This window comes from Salvelinus alpinus, chromosome 4 (genome assembly GCF_045679555.1).
Source record: "Salvelinus alpinus chromosome 4, SLU_Salpinus.1, whole genome shotgun sequence".
Classification (NCBI taxonomy): Eukaryota; Metazoa; Chordata; class Actinopteri; order Salmoniformes; family Salmonidae; genus Salvelinus; species Salvelinus alpinus.
Window position 1 is genome coordinate 19667374 of NC_092089.1, and position 17582 is coordinate 19684955.

The 17582-nt window shown below is 43.9% G+C and overlaps 3 protein-coding genes across 6 annotated transcripts in view; all 3 read right to left on the reverse strand.

Annotated features, from left to right (window-relative positions):
• Positions 1–143: 143 nt before the first annotated feature.
• gra (granulito) lies at positions 144–5227 on the reverse strand. The gene is made up of 7 exons (XM_071395857.1): positions 4347–5227; positions 3428–3507; positions 2726–2781; positions 2517–2601; positions 2195–2301; positions 1930–1982; positions 144–1684 (listed from the first exon to the last, which is right to left on the reverse strand). The coding sequence occupies exons 2-7, from the start codon at positions 3504–3506 to the stop codon at positions 1675–1677; spliced, it is 390 nt and encodes a 129-aa protein (XP_071251958.1). The 5' UTR covers position 3507; positions 4347–5227; the 3' UTR covers positions 144–1674.
• A 751-nt stretch (positions 5228–5978) lies between these two features.
• rbm12bb (RNA binding motif protein 12Bb) lies at positions 5979–8635 on the reverse strand. Its single transcript, XM_071395851.1, has one exon. It carries the CDS (start codon positions 8633–8635, stop codon positions 6425–6427), a length of 2211 nt encoding a protein of 736 aa, XP_071251952.1. The 3' UTR covers positions 5979–6424.
• Positions 8415–17582, reverse strand: part of LOC139572954 (uncharacterized) — a 33963-nt gene continuing 24795 nt past the window's right edge. For all 4 annotated transcript variants that reach the window (XM_071395854.1, XM_071395853.1, XM_071395852.1 and 1 more), the window contains exon 8: positions 8415–13934. The gene's annotated coding sequence lies outside the window, so the exon portion shown is untranslated. The remainder of the gene's footprint in view (positions 13935–17582) is intronic.

Genomic DNA, 17582 nt, shown 5'->3' on the forward strand with positions numbered 1-17582 from the left:
GGTCTGCGCATGTGCTAGCACCGGTGGCGCAACCCACCTCTTATGCGCGAGTGACTCTGGAATTATGCAATTTACAAATAGTTCACATACAAACGTTATGTCCCAACTCAGAATCAAATAGACTTGGCAAAAATAACATGATCTCGGTGGTAGAACTTTTATTGGCAATTTTTTGAATTTATTGAAGTCCCATCAGGTAGCCTGATTTCAGATGCGTCCATGCAAACATGTTTAGGAAAATCGTTCTTGCAAAACATGTAAACGTTTAAAAACGAAGTATTATATTAACCTGACTATACACAATAATCGTATTGTGTGCATGTAACTGGACTCACTGTAGACGTAACTCATGAACATCAAAACGCCAGTAGGGAAGATGTTACACAGGATCTGTGCGCACCACTGGCGCGGTTTTCACACTAGTGAATGACCACTTGAATGGTTATTGTCTCTGGTTTCTCGTTTACGCAGTGTGACTAAAATTGCTGTTTTATTCTTACACGTAAACTGGATTACATGGCGAGGTTTCATTTGTACAGATTTTGATAATGCAAGGTTCGAATTTGAGGTATAGTCAGCATTTGAGCTGCTTTTGGTGTAAAATGACACTTCACAAGACAACATTTGTCATCCAAATATATATTTTTTGTATAAGAGCAGAGAAATGTACAGGGCTATTAGGGCAGATCCCAGAACAGCTCATACGTCTTGGAGCAAGGAGAGGATGTGCACCATAGTACACTAAATTAAATAGGCTATCTTCACAATGTGCAACTTGAAAGTCAAAATCAATGGGGGGGGGGGGGGGGCACTTATTTAACCTACTGCATCTCTGAAAATACATGGTTACACTTTGGCAGTCCCTTTACATTAGCATAGGAAAGTCCTCTCAACCTTGTATCAACAAACAGCCAACATCTTGGAATGAAGCCCGCCATCATGACTAAGCCTCGATAGGCAAATAGCTTATAACAAAATAAGGATAACTCAAATTAATACACTTCAAAAATAAACAGCCACTCAATTTTCCCATTCCACACTACAACCACAACAGTCTCCGAACACAACATTCAATTCATTGATATAAGTCAATAATCAAGCTTCAGTGACAATATCAAAGCTAAAACACCCATACTCTAACATATCAAAAAGTGAAAGGGTTAAATGAATGTATTGTTTGTCTTGGAGGTCGTTGTAAGGTTACTCAGAGTCAATGGCCTCCACTGAGGCGTTATTAGTATTATGCCATATGTAAACATCACACAGTGAAAGGGGCATTTGTTAGCATCAAGGCACATCATTCAACCATGCATTATTATTTTAGACTGAAGAACACAATTTAAAACGTAGGCTATGGTATATTTTCAGGTTTGTGTCCACCAAAGGAACCAACATTTGTCAAAGGAACTAAAAAATAATAATTATACCCCTCGCGTACAACTCTCATGGTCATGGCTGTTTATGATCTGAACCCTATCGGCCGTGGTCCAAAGTAGTGCACTAATTAGGACATAGGGCGCTATTTGGGACGTAGACCATGCCTGTGGTATTCTGGGCTTAACTGGGATTTTTTTGTTGTTGTTGTTGGAATATCACTCAATGGCAGAGCAAGTTGTAGTGGTGTGTGTGTTGAAAAGCAGCAGCAGCAACCAGACTTCCTGGCTCCATGTTAGCCTAGGCAAGCCTAAACAAGAACATATTCACACAAACATGTAGGATTAATAAGTCATTCATGATTTCAAAAATTGTGTTAAAATAGATATTGCACAAAAAAAAAGCTTTATGACTTCTACAGAAGCTGTGGTAAAGGAAAACATTTTGGTCCAATTTCACAGAATCTCCAAAATCTTCATCTAATACTGAAGATATTCTTTACAAATGCATCTTCGCACCAGGCAAGATCATTGACACACTTGTATTTTTACTTACATTTCATTGTTTTCATCAAACCTCTTCTCCAACCTTGGCACACCAGGTTCTCTCTGTGGAAATGAATGAACATCGAATATCAGGAATTTGCAATAAGACATGTTAAGCTATGGCACTGAGAACAGGTTTAAAGGTAAAAATACAGAGCAGGTTGGCAAGTGATTCGAAAGGTAAATCAAAAGGAGAGGCTTCTGAATTTACTCTGATTCAATAAAGGAACTACTAAACAAGCCATAATTGAGTATGAGACAAATGACGAGCTTACAGCCTTTTCCAAAACAACAGGATGTTCTGGTAAGAAGTCCGGTTTTCTTTTGGCAATGGGGGAATTGGCCAGTTGAATCAGGAAGTCTCTAGTGTAAGATATCCTCACTAGGAGAGAATCACTTGAATCAGTCAACATCCACACACGATAACATGTGGTGTGTGTCCCAAATGGCACCCTATTCCCTATATAGTGCACTTCCTTTGAGCCTTGGTCAACAGTAGTGCACTATAGGGAATAGAGTGCCATTTGGGACACAACTATGGACTAAAGTAATTCAAACATTGCAACTCACACTTCTATAGATAGCTAGCTAGCTTACCTTTAGTTGGGGTGGAGTCTTTTTGTGGAGTCTGAGTTTGGAGATGGAGGATTTGAAAAAACTGTTCCACTCCAATACTGTTCATCTTTCCACAGGATAAAAACATGGTCAATGCAAGAAATAGATTAATTTTATAGACTAACTGCAGACTTACTACTTATCTGAGCAAGTAATTGTCAGTTCTCTGGGTAAAACTATGCATCACTCACTGTTTTTTCTCCTGCTTGTCCACACGCAGATGGCTCAGCATTTCTAAAGCAGGGGTCTGTATAAAGAGAAAGTGAGACACTAGCTGCAGTCTGATTCTCTACCCTTCTCTTTGAAGTGTGCACTCACTCACTCACTCACTCACTTCCCCTCAAGGACTAAAAATGAATTGACTTGAGTAAGAAATATCGTAGAAACTGACAACCTTTGCCTACACCAATCCTATGCTTTTAAATATAACAGGGAGGGAGCAAGAACACACTTTGGGTAAAAGGGTAGGTAGGGAATCGGATCTTGAATACTGCCTGTTAGTCGACACATTCATTCATTTTGTTCTTAGTCCATGACTGTTTGTGAGCATCACACTCCATAAAATTGGGTCAGGGAAGACTTAAAAAATAGCAAGATGTGTAGGTTGACAGTTGAACATATATTTGTTTGCCTTCACCTCCCTTATCTCACCTCACTTGCTCACATTGTATATAGACTTATTTTTTTTCACTGTATTATTGACTATATGTTTGTTTTACTCCATGTGTAACTATGTGTTGTTGTATGTGTCGAACTGCTTTGCTTTATCTTGGCCAGGTCGCAATTGTAAATGAGAACGTGTTCTCAATTTGCCTACCTGGTTAAATAAAGGTTAAATAAATTTTTATTTTTTTTAAAACATGAGAGAGAGTGAACTAGTCCAGTTAGTTTACCCTGGTCAGTACTGCAGCGCCGCAGTGGTCTGGCTGGCTGCAGGTGCTTCTGTAAGATCCGCCTCCTTGACACCTCCATCCTGTAACAGCAAAGTGTTATGAAGCCATCTAACTTAGGATGTCATGGTCAAGTCTATTTAAAGTTAGTCTGGTCCCAGATCTGTTTGTGCTCTTGCCTGCTCTGATTGTCAAGCTACAATGAGAAACAATTGTATGATATGACAGCACAGATTGTCACTCAAGCTAATTCAAAGTGCTGCCTGTCACCCACCACATGTGGTAAAAACACGACCTCAGGTCTTTCATTACTCACTCATCAGCACTGCAATAGCAAAAGCTCAACTGTTGACTTGATTGATTCGTTTTGCCTCCATAAAAAGGTGATAGAAGTTTATTATTCTAGGAAGTTTGATGTTTTGACCTGGGCTAGTTACATAAGATGTGAATGTTGTCTTTAATAAACCAGCAACAAATAATTTGACAGATTGATAAACTAGCCTAAAAACTCTCCCAGTCAGCTGATTTTGCCTAGCTAGCTAGCACCGGCAAACCCCTTAGAAATCCAACGGATAACGTTAGAAAAACTAGCTATGCTTTATCAACTTTGATTTATGGGTTTTATCCATTGAACTTAGCTAAGTTAGTTATTAAGTTGTGACAGTCATTTCGCGTGAAATAGCTACTAAATGGATGCAGTATCTCGGTGAAAACTTTTAGCACTAGTATCCCCATCACCGCTAGGCGGCTGGCTAAATAGCCATGGCTGCCACCTAACGTTAGCTAGCTAAGTTATCTCGTTGGCCATTTTTCGAATAATCTTGACCGTAACTTATTTATCATGGCAAAAAAAAGTTACTCAAGTTCTGTTTACTATGAAAACCCTAGCAGTCTACCATTATTGTGTCTAGGTCATATTTACCTGACCCTGTATGTTCGGCGACACAGGAGTGCCTTCCCTTCCGAGAGATGCCACAGTGATGAGGTGCTGCTTCTGCTGTGGTTACCCCCACAAAGGTTCAACACCAAACGCGCAGCAAAGTAATGTTTTCAACGAAATACACGAGAGCGGGGTACGGACGCAATCTTTCCCTATTGAAATCCGTGCAGAACAAATTCTTAGAATATCATACTGATATGAAACGGATGCTTTATCATCCAAGTATCGGTATGTTCACGTTACAATACTTGTTTGATAAAATAACTTAAAAGTTCTGCTGCACATTTTCAAAGGCAAATCTGTCTGTTCAGTTATCTGGCCTTATTGCTTAAATATACATTTGTGTTACAGAAATATGATAATTGACAATAATTATTTCAATAAATGTAATTGGCGTGTCAGTATGTGTAAAGTTCATGTTTATGCCACAAGAGCGCGCTATGGTACAACTCCATGGGCCATTAGACTGGAAAGATGAAATGTACCTATCGATTCATTTGATAATAAATATATATAACATTTTTAAATATTGTCACATATACCGGATAGCTGCAGTGTTGTATTAGAGGGTTAGCCATAGTAGTACGGCGCCCTTGGAGCAAAAAAATAAAAAGACAAAATAATCAGGCAATGTGCAGGGGTACGAGGTAGTTGAGGTAATTTGTACATGTAGGTAGGGGTAAAAGAGAATGAATCAGGATAAAATAACAACAGCATGTGATGTGTGAGAAAGTGTCCGTATGAGTTTCTCAGCTGCCTTATGGCTTGGGGGTAGAAGCGGTTAAGGAGCCTTTTGGCAAGTCAGTTAAGAACAAATTCTTATTTACAATGACGGCCTACACCAGCCCTACCCGGACGATGCTGGGCCAATTGTGCGCTGCCCTATGGGACTCCAATCACGGCTGGGTGTGATACAGCCTGTACTGACGCCTGAGATATTGTGCCTTAGACCGCTGCACCACTCGGGAGGCCGAGCTTGCTGTGCGGTAGCAGAATGAACAGTCTGTGACTTGGGTGGGCGGAGTTCTTGACAATTCTTAGGGACCTTCTCCAAGGTATTCGAACCAGTGAGCTTTTGATTACTGGCCCAATGCTCTAACCGCTAGGCTACCGGCCACCCAGTTATTACTTCAAGGTTTAAAGTGGAAAACCATAATTTCTGTGAGAATAGTGAACAACATTCTGTCCTTTGGTCACCGTAGTCCAACTCTAGGTTACTTCTGGAAATAATGTAGGTGCAATTCACGGATTCTCAGTAAAGCGTGAAAGTCTCCTGCATTCTAAACTCACGTTCTATTCTCACTGCTCCTGACGAACGAAATATATGCATCTGCATCAGAATATAAAGGGAGTTAATGCAGACAGTTGCGCCCTTTGCTTGTGTTAAATCTTGTATAACTTGGCGTATGATTTGGGGAATACCTAACGTATATAGATACTTAACCATTTGAGTGTTAGCGTGTCCACCCCAGCTAAAGTAAAATAACATTGCATTCATGGTCATTGAGTCCAAAGACCACCAGATTGACCACAGGAAAAAAATAGGACCATGGGCAATGCAGTATTTATCATACAACAAAACATCTTAGACAATCTTGGAAGACGACAACAGGAGAACATTATCAATTTTAATCAAAGAATTTCCACTAAGTTTAAATTGACAACTTTTACACTACATAATGCAATAAACATGTAAACACATAGGTGCAAAATTAAGTTCTACCTTCACCCAGCTGTTAAAGAAAATACAATTTCAGGCAAATTTCATAAAAGAAAAAGCTTCAGAAACAGGCTACATAGCAAGCAAGCGATGGGCAAAATACAAATAAATCATTTTGTTATTCTTTAAGGTGGGGGGGAAACTATGGACAAAAGGTTTGTCCGTTACACATTGAGTAGAAGGCTATATACACACACAGTATTTTTTAAATCTAAAATTGTTCAGTCGCCATCTGTTGGAATCCACCAAACTAACCAAATACTGTCTGAGTTGTTCTTCCTAAAACATCCAATTTTAAAGCCCAAAAAGGTTCTTTCATGTTCTATACAGAGGACAAATTTCACACAAAAACTAGTTTTACTTTTCTGTTGCCTATTGGTCTTTCACTCAATTCCTCAACTGCCGTTAACGCCTCCAAGCGAGATCCAAAAACAACTGTTGCTGAGCCTTTGGGAATCCCTTGGTTGTCATACTGCAATGAGACCGATCCAGGAATTACACTATATCCATAGCAAAAGTCATAGATTTCGTCAATTCTGATAGTCGAAGGCAGATTAACCAGTTTCAGGCATGTGGGACCATCAAACTGCTGCGGTGCAGAAGGTCCATAGCCTCCATGTCTATGAGCAGAGCCATTGCCCCAGTTGTCAAACAGAACAGGGCTTTCCATCATTTGAGAATCGAGACGCAGACCACTGCCTCCAGGAATATGAGCCTGCAGGTCATTCATAGGAAGATGGCCTATATCAGGGTTGACCCTGTAATCAGTGTACAGATGGGACATCGCCTCACTGTTCCCAGCCAAGTACCTCTCTGAGCTTCTCTCCATCTTTTGCTCTTTCACTGCAGGTTCACCAACACCAAATTCACGCATCTGAGCCAGAGAAATGCATTTCAAGATGAGATTTGTTCCAAGAAACCCTTGCCCATTCAGAGACTGTGCCCTCATAGCCTCCTGCTCAGTCTGAAAGATCACCAAAGCCTCTCCAAGCCCATTGCCCCTATGGTCAAGCAGCAAAACAACAGCCTCCTCTGAGATCCTGAAGCCTAGGAAGAAGTCCACAATCTCAACTTTGCGCACGTCGAAAGGCAGGTTTCGCACATACAGGCAAATCTTCTCAGATTCATACACATCCTTCTCGGTCTCTCTTGGAAGCCTTTCCTGAGATCCGCTGTAAGACCTTTTAGAGGGTGGTGTGCCATCCACTGGATTTCCCCCAGATTCTAGCATGGCGACCATTTTCTCTTTCGAGATAGGAGAGATGTACACACATCGTTTGAAAAATGTCTTCTTGTGAAGAGTCAAGGCAGCACCGTAGTCCCTCAGGCTATTGAACAGCACAAATACAGACCTTGTCTCTGACCCATACTTGTCAAGAAGGTGAAGGATCTGATCATACTTGAGGTCTGCATGTTGGAAGATCTCCCTTATGTCCTTCTTCTCCACTAAGTAGGGAAGGTTTTCCACCAAGACACAGAACTCATCATTGGGAGGAGAAGAGGACTTTGTAGACCCGTAGGCCACTGGTGAGAAAGACCTAGCACGGCCTGGAGGAGACCTCTCAGTGTGAGCTGAGGAACACCCTCTTCTAAACTTACCACTGCTGTCTCTACCAGGTGCACGGTCTGGAGTAGACCTCTCAGTGTGAGCCGAGGAAGGCCCTCTTCTAAACTTACCACTGCTGTCTCTACCAGGTGCACGGTGTGGAGGAGACCTCTCAGTGTGAGCCGAGGAAGGCCCTCTTCTAAACTTACCACTGCTGTCTCTACCAGGTGCACGGTGTGGAGACCTCTCAGTGTGAGCCGAGGAAGGCCCTCTTCTAAACGTACCACTGCTGTCTTTACCAGGTTCCCTACCACCACCAGCCGTAAACCACTGCTCTTCTGAGCATGCATCGAGTTCCACAAACCTAGTTCCAATGTAATCCCGATTTCTTTTCAGACCCTCTCTAGCATCCTGTCTGGATGCGAACTTAACAATTCCTTTCACATTTGGTTGGCCGCGGTCATTCCTCATCATAATAATGTCCTCCACCAATAATCCGTGAAAGAAATCTCTCACATTCTCTTCGGTCGTAGTAAAAGGCATGCCTTGCATAAGCAAATACAAGGCATCTTGTCTGCTTGGCTTCGAGGAAGGCTTTCGGGCCTGACTACGTACGTTACTGTAAGACACTGATCTACTGCCCATCTCCACAAGCTCTTTTCTGCCAGGTTCCTCATTCCTGCCTTCTCTTTCCGGTCTTCTGAAACCTTCCTTATATGGCCTCTTTTTGGTCACCTCAGGTTTTATACTTTGCTTGAGAACAGCCTGCATTTCTGACTTGCTGCTCAGCCGTAAGCGAACCGGAGAACCTTTGATGGATCCCTCCGAACGTGTCATCGCCCGCCTCGCGTCTTCATCGGAAGCAAAGATTATGAAAGCCTCCTCACGCTCCCCACCAATAATGTGCACCCCACCATCTGGGATTTTGAGGCCAGTGAAGAAATCGCGAACGTCATCAGAACCTGCAGTGATTCTAAGCCCCTGTAAATGGATGACCACCGCCATGCCGACAACAGCACAAACAACAGCACCTGTAGACAGAGGGGTACATAATAGCATTATTGCAGAACAGTCGTGTCCAGCTCACCAATGCTCTCCAGACCATTCCACTATAACATCACCAAAACAGGTAACACCTTGAGAATGAAAACAGCAACTGAAAACGTTCTGAAAGGACTACGCCGTGCACAAATCTGAAGGTCCCAATACGACACTACAAAATGGAAACACCATAAAAAAATGTACACGCAACAACAGTAGGTCGGAGATTCTAACATCTGAAAGATTAGTATGTTGTCTCCAGGAGTGACAAAGTTCAACCATTAAACTGGATGTCCCCTTCACAGATTGTACCATCTCAATTCAGCTGTGCATACATTAAATGCATCACCACTTGTCCCTCACCATAGTATAATGGCAGGCTTCCAATCTACAATTCCAGGCTTCACTTTACAACTATTCAATTCGATCAAGTGTTAAAAGGTTCACAAGTTTCATACAATATTCTCCTTCGTTAAGTCACATATACACTACATGACTAAAAGTATGTGGACACCTGCCCGTCGAACATGTCATTCCAAAACCACAGGCATTAATATGGAGTTGGTCCCCCCCTTTGCCGATATAACAGCCTCCACTCTTCTGGGAAGGATTTCCACTAGATGTTGGAACATTTCTGCGGGGACTTGCTTGCATTCAGCCACAAGAGCATTGGTGAGGTCGGGCAATTCGGGCAGTCTGTGTTTCAATTTATCCCAAAGGTGTTCAACGGTGTTGAGGTCAGGGCTCTGTGCAGACCAGTCAAGTTCTTCCACACGACAAACCATTTCTGTTTGCATCTCACTTTGTGCACGGGGTCATTGTCATGCTGAAACAGGAAAGGGCCCTCCCCAAATTGTTTCCGCAAAGTTGGAAACACAGAATCATCTAGAATGAAATTGTATGCTATAGTGTTAAGATTTCCCTTCACTGGAACCAAGGGGCCTAGCCCAAACCATGAAAAACAGCCCCAGACCATTATTCCTCCTCCCCCAAACTTTACAGTTGGCACTATGCAATGAGGCAGGTAGGGTTTAGCTGGCAACCGCCGAACCCAGATTTGTCCGTCGGACTGCCAGATGGTGAACCGCGATTCATCACGCCAGAGAACGCATTTCCACTGCTACAGAGTCCAATGGCGACGAGCTTTACACCACTCCAGCCGACACTTGGCATTGCGCATGGTGATCTTAGGTTCGTGTGCGGCTGCTCGCCCATGACTGTGTGCTCAACTTTATACACCTGTCTGCAACGGGTGTGGCTGAAATGACAAAATCCACTAATTTGAAGGTGTGTCCACATACTTGTGTATATAGTGTATTTCTTCTCTGCGTCGCTGGCATGAAATCGTGTATTTGCCACATACTCTCCAATCTATATGAGAAACAGACATTTATTCAGACCATCAGAATACCCAAACCACAAAAAACCGAAAGGCACAATTTCTGTAGACGACTAGTGTCTCCGGCAGCTGTTCCAAAGTCTGTGACCATAGCAACGAAATAAACATTATCGACGTACGAACGAAGAAACGCTATAAGCATTCATAAAAAAGTATTTACACGTAACAGAAATGATAAATCCAAAAATGGATTAGGGTGGAAAAAATTATATTGTTAAACGTGACTCTAAACTGACAAGTGTTTGCCAGCGGGCAAGTTAGCTGATCCTGCTGTTGGACGTAAGTGTTGATATATCACCACGCAGGCTACATGTTCAACTGTGATTGGTCAACAAAGGCACCCCTTGAAAAAGAAGAGCAGAATCCTATTTTCTCTGGCTGAGGGGCTTCCATGTGCACGAGAACCACCGACCGCTCCGCCTGGATAGAATTGTGCCACCCTGTGCTTTCTGTCCGTGCCTTTAATCCTTTCTTTGATATGCATCAGTCCACAGAGTCAGATATGGGCTTTTCCAATACAGCAGTGTTGTTACTCCAGTCCATACACCCTGGTGTATTACTAATAAGGAAAGTGTTTCCATCACTACGGCGAAGGACTTGGAACAGTTGCTTTGTGAGGTGTGTTAACCATGCCCAGAAAAAAATAAGTCAAACTTCCCAGGTCTGGCACCAAGTCTGAGTAGGGTCACGGCCCAAGAACTTTCACATTTTTTGGGCCAGGCCTCAGAGGTGGAAAAAACAAGTCTTATGACTTCAGTCCAAACACCAGGGTAAAATCTATTGGAAATGCACCATAGGCATAAGAGTAATAACTGGCATAGTTGAGCACGATTGGTTGTTTTGCTGCACAAATCAAAAAGAAGCAGCCCACACCCAGCAGAGCTATATATAAAAAAAAAAGTACCCTACTGTGACTGCTACTAGTCAAAACGTCATGCCACATTTCATGTAGAGCACACACACGCCATTGGTCAATTTAACGCCAACATATACTGACACCTTTAAAAATATAATTTGTATAAACTAGATAGATTACTTTTTACGGCACGCGAGATAAAAAATCTCCAGTCCAACTCGCACACCGTGATTCAGGGTTTCATAATCATCGTCCATGAACATAATTGGAGGGCGACATTAATTTTAAGCCAAGTTAAATGCAGAGAAGAGAAGAAAACCGTGACAAAGCAACCGTATCCGGATTTGTTCTAGCCAGATGAAACTAGCTAGAAAAACCAAAAGCTATGCCATCACTTGAGGAAGTTAGCACACTGTTCCTAGGCCGTAATTGAAAATAAGAATTTGTTCTTAACTGACTTGCCGAGTTAAATAAAAAAGTAAAATAAAAAATAAACAGCCCACCATAGCACGGTTCCTAACGTTACCTAGTTAGCCACTGTGTATGCTAGCCGGTTAGTTCACAGTTGAACAGCCACATTGTCAGCGTTTTAGTCACCTAAGAAAATGCACAAGCAATATACACCATACAACACTAAAAACTGAAGTAGTATAAAAACGTCGCAATTTAACGTTAGCTAGTTACATATCAGCTAGCGTAGCTAACGCTAGTTAGCAGGGCCTTGCAGCCTGGCTACTCGTAAAATAACGCTACGCTAGAATGATAATTCCATCCCAAGAGTCACACCGAAGAGAGAACTTACACAGGCAGCGAGAGAAAAAGTTATTTCTTAGAAAATTTGACAAAAATCAAAAGGATGGCTGGAAACAATAGATTTGGCCCTTCTCGAGTATAGAACACGTTTGATAATACGGAAACCTAGAGGGAGAAGTTAGACGATCTCGCAATGTCAGTGTTGCCAACTCCTCAGTAAGGAACGTAGCTATTGGCTGTCATAAAAGTCGCGAGAAGTCTATAAATGACGTCATATCTTAATTTGCATAATTGTCGATGTGCATGTACGCTGTAGGAGAGAGGAATAACGTCGTGATAGAGACAAAAAGTGAGTAAAAAACACCATAAATATGTTTAGAACTACAAATGAACGTTCTTCTGTCGATTCTTGTTTTTTATTTATTTCACAATTCCAACCCTCCTCCTTTATCCAGGCTTGGGACCGGCAAAAGTGACCCAAAATAGACACTCTGGTGGAGTTACTTAGTTTTCAAATTTTTTATTTTATTTATTTATTTATTTATTTATTAGTTTAGTTTTCTAAATTTGGTTTTTAACCTTATAGTCCACTTAAGTCAACATTTTTAACCATAACATTTTTTTGTATACAATCTACATTAACAATCTAAATGGACCAAAAAGAGACAATAGAAAAAACTGTCAATGGCAATGTGAGAAAATTGTTAACTAGCCTGGCCCTAATTCAGGTACATTTTTATTTTTTATGTAAACCAGGGCGGGATCAGCCAGATGCGGCTTCCCGCATGCGCGATTCATTTGCAGTCTGGACGCGAAGGGGTGAACATCTCCTGTTCTGACTGCAGCTGGGAGGGACTGCTGCGTGAGGACTGGGCCACCTGTGAGTGCTTTTGGACGGGGATGGGGCCCACGGCAGCACCCGCTTCACGTCAGAGTCAACAAAAGTCTCAAATAACACCAGAAAAAGTCGCTAGATTTGTCGCTAGTCGCTTTTTTTGAAAATGTGTCGCTAGAGGGGTTGGCAACACTGTCTCGCATGTCATTTCTTCTTGTTCTTCTTCTTTGGCATCATAGCGTTCACACATTTTGCTTGTGCATGTCGCCACCTACTTTGTGGTAGTGTGTGTTAAATCACGTTACATTTTGTGATACAAAAAAAAAATATATATATATACACTGCTCAAAAAAATAAAGGGAACACTTAAACAACACAATGTAACTCCAAGTCAATCACACTTCTGTGAAATCAAACTGTCCACTTAGGAAGCAACACTGATTGACAATACATTTCACATGCTGTTGTGCAAATGGAATAGACAAAAGGTGGAAATTATAGGCAATTAGCAAGACACCCCCAATAAAGAAGTGGTTCTGCAGGTGGTGACCACAGACCACTTCTCAGTTCCTATGCTTCCTGGCTGATGTTTTGGTCACTTTTGAATGCTGGCGGTGCTTTCACTCTAGTGGTAGCATGAGACGGAGTCTACAACCCACACAAGTGGCTCAGGTAGTGCAGCTCATCCAGGATGGCACATCAATGCGAGCTGTGGCAAGAAGGTTTGCTGTGTCTGTCAGCGTAGTGTCCAGAGCATGGAGGCGCTACCAGGAGACAGGCCAGTACATCAGGAGACGTGGAGGAGGCCGTAGGAGGGCAACAACCCAGCAGCAGGACTGCTACCTCCGCCTTTGTGCAAGGAGGAGCACTGCCAGAGCCCAGCAAAATGACCTCCAGCAGGCCACAAATGTGCATGTGTCAGCATATGGTCTCACAAGGGGTCTGAGGATCTCATCTCGGGAGCCGCCGCTGGCTGATCCCGCCCTGGTTTACATAAAAAATAAAAATGGGAATATTTGATGTACAATGACCATTGAAGCAAAGCCATAACCTACTTCTATGGCTCTGAATTGAAGTCCATAGTGGTTCATCATGTCCACTTCACACAAGTGTTAAGTTGACCTTATGACTGTTTTCCATTCCAACACTGCCATAATTTTTTCAGACTTTTTATTAGCAGCCCTAACAGGATGCCACTGAGTGTCATATTCCTGCATGACAGCTGAGCATGCGTCCAAAGCCTGCTGAAAGTCCTGCTCCTCCACACCATAGTGCTGGTACCAGTGCAGGCAGGCCCTTGCTTGCAGCATCTCCCCAGCACGCTGCACAACGTGGCCGAGCAGGCAGGAAACACTGCTGTGATTGGAGCAGACAGTGAGGAGGCGAGAGGAAGGGGTGTCTCCCACCTTGATCAAAGGGTCTGGAATCAAACACGGGAGAAAAAAAAACTCACTAATTGATTGGGGTTAAAACAGACAACTATTTTGGGATATATATTTTTAGTTAATTAAATACATTTCTTCTCTCAATTAATTCAATCAAAGGCTCATATTATCCAGAACTTTCTATTTTGATACAATAACCCCAAGGGATACCTAGTCAGTTGTACAACTGAATGCATTCAACTGAGGGGGGTGTTTGAATGTTAAATGACGAGACAGAGACATTCATGCGAGTAACCAGCCTTGTTCTGTACATCACAACACATCCGGGTATCTCAAGCACCCCGGTATAAATACATGAGTTGCAGCAATGATCATTTAACAACAGATGGCATCACTGTTCCATCTTACACCCATAACATCTTCCCTTTAATAAAATAGGACAGGAGGTGTCAATTCACTAACAAAACAAACCTAATAATAATTTTCAACATGAACAGTTTAGTATTTTTTTTCTCTTTTTTTTCTCTCCAGGTAACAACTTAACACATTTTGATAGTCTCTTTACTTTTTTTTTATCTCTGTCTGTCAACAATCCCTGATGGGAAACCTACAGATTAAGTCTTTTTGGTGGCTGAGACAAACGCCCGTAGCGTGAAAAGACAGGGGGCTTGTCTGCGAGGACTGCGGGTTCCCGCACAAGCATGTTACCTGACTGTCTAAGGGGAGTATTGATGGGCGAAGGAGCAGCCGACCTGTGATCACCTGGCTCTTCGCCCAGTGCCTCAGGCCCCATGTGACTTGACCTGTGATCACCTGGCTCTTCGCCCAGTGCCTCAGGCCCCATGTGACTTGACCTGTGATCACCTGGCTCTTCGCCCAGTGCCTCAGGCCCCATGTGACATGCTGGGGTTCCGTCTTTTGTCATGCGACCCCTTTGACCATCAGGGTTCTGAGTAGGTGCTGGCTCAGCAATCCGAAGGTCAACCCTGTTGCGACGGTACAGTGATCCATTCACTTCGACCAAGTAGGAGCGTGGTGCCCCTTTCTGTACACAGGATCCGAGTCTCCAGAGGCCCGTCCGGTCCCCTGGTAGTGGCTTCATTCGCACCGTTTCACCCACCCTGAGCTCAGGTAAGTCTTTTGCTGATTTGTCATAGATGAACTAGGAGACCTGTCTTCTGTGACGTAGTTTCACCAGCACGTCTGTCACCACACATGGCTCCAGGAGAGTGCTGGCTACTGGCAGAGCTGCTTTTAAGCGTCGTGCCATGAGGCGCTGGGCCGGGCTGCTATCCATGCCTTCTGTCGGGGTATTGCGCCACTGCAGGATTGCTTTCCAGGCATCTTTGCCCTCTCGCAGAGCCTTTTTGCAGAGGTTCTTTGCGATTTTTACTGCGGACTCCGCCTTCCCATTAGCTTTTGGGTGTCGTGGTGATGAAGTGACGTGCTCGAATTCCCATCCTGCAGCAAATTTTCGGAACTCAACTCCGGAGAATTGGGGTCCATTGTCTGAAATTACCCTATCTGGCTGGCCATAGCGGGCAAACTGAGCCTTGCAGCGTTTGATCGTTGTCTCTGCTGAGAGGTCGGGGAGGAGGTCAATCTCCCAAAAGTCTGAGTAATGATCGACTACGAGCAGAAAGTCTTTGCCACTGTGCTGGAAGAGATCTAGACTTACTATCTGCCAGGGGCGCATCGGTAGCTAGTGGGACATCATCGTCTCTCTCTGTTGCTCAATGGCATATTCATTGCAGATTGTGCATTTACTGACAGTCTTTGATTTCACTCTGCATTCCTGGCCAATACAGTGTGTCACGTGCTTGTCTGTAACAGGCCTCACCTATGTGACTTGAGTGCACACGCGTCAACATCTCATGGCGCAGAGACCGGGGAATAACGACTCTCTGACACTTGAATATTACTCAGTTTTGAACACTGAGCTCCTCTTTGACTGGCCAATATTCTCTGACGGCTAAAGCAGTTTCTTCCTTGCAGTCGGGCCAGCCCATCATAATCACAGACCTCAATGCCTGGAGTTGTCCGTCCCTGTCTGTGTGCTGTCTGATTTGTATAAGGCGCTGGTCCGTAACATTGAGGTAGTCAGCCTGGTTGATGTGTTCAACATCCACTTGCTCTGTTTGTAAGCTGCACACTGCGTGTTGTTCATGCATGGAGCGTGTGTAAATACCTGATGCAGTAGCCCTGCTGAGCGTGTCACTCACATACATCTCTGGCCCTGGCTTATACACCACCTTGAGGTTGTAGTTTTGTAGGGCCAGTAGCATGCTCTGCAGTCGTTTTGGGGCATTCAGAAGAGGCTTGCTGAATATAGCAATAAAGGGGCTTGTGATCTGTCTCTGCGGTAATATTGTCGCGCCCGTACAGGTAGTGGTGGAAGCGTTGGCATGCAAACACAATGCTGAGGCACTCCTTCTCTATCTGGGCATAGTTCTGCTCTGTTAGGGTGAGTGCCCTAGAGGCGAATGCCACAGCCAAGTCCATACTGGCTTGAGTCACTCTGAATCGTGACAGGTTTTGACACATTTTAGTATCGCAGTACAGGTGTCTGGGTGACCAGTTTTTTTTATTTCCCTCACCGCTGCGTCATGTTTTGGGAGCCAATGCCAGATGGCGTCCTTGTCCATGAGCCTCCTTAGTGGCTCACACACTTCAGAGAGCTGCGGTAGGAATTTGGCCAGGTAAGTGACGAATCCGACAAAGCGCTGCACTCCCTTCACGTCAGATGGGTGGGGCATTTCCAAGACAGCCTTCACTTTTTCAGGATCCGCCTTCAATCCGGTGGAGGACAAGATGTGCCCATGAAAGCGGACCTCTGGCACTTTAAACTGAAGCTTTTTTATGCTTAGCCTTAGCTTGACCTGTCTGCATCTGACCATCAGGGCCAGCAGCTTGGTGTCATGGTCACATTCTGCCTCCTCATCACTGTCCCCACAGCCCACTACGAGGATGTCATCTGCTATGGGTTCCACGCCACTGAGTCCCATCAACAGCTCATGCTGTTTCCGCTGATACACCTCTGGAGCCACGGAGACACCAAACGGAAGCTTCAACCACCTCTTCCTGCCCCAGGGTGTCCAAAAGGTGGTCATATAGCTGCTGGGCTCGTCGAGCTTGCACTGCAGGAAGGCATCTCTGGCGTCCACGAGCGTGAAGACTCTGGCCTTTGGGAGCTTGTAAAGAACATCCTCCAACGTGGGCATAATGTAATGTGAACGTCGCAGAGCCCGGTTGAGGTGTTTAGGATCAATGCATATCCGTAGCTTGTCTGGTTTCTTGATGATAACCATATTACTTATCCAGTCTGTAGGCTCGGTGACGGATATCATGTGGCCATCTGCTTCGTATTTGTCAAGCTGAGCCTTCGTAGCTGCTTTCATGGCCACTGGTACATTGCGGGGTGCACACTGGACAGGCTGGATTGCTGCGTCCAACTCAAAGTGGACTTCCCCGGGAACTGACTCAACCGGTGCGTTGAAGACATCATGGTACTTGCTTAGGAGTGTCTCCTTGCTCAGGGGCCCAGCCTTGACTTTGTCTATAATGTTAAGATCAGCTGGGATGGTAAAGTTAATAAGCCCAAGGCGCTCGCATGTAGAACCTGACAGTAATGGCTGTTGACTAGCCTCAACTATTTCAAACTCAAGGGTGTGTTTCTGGCCACG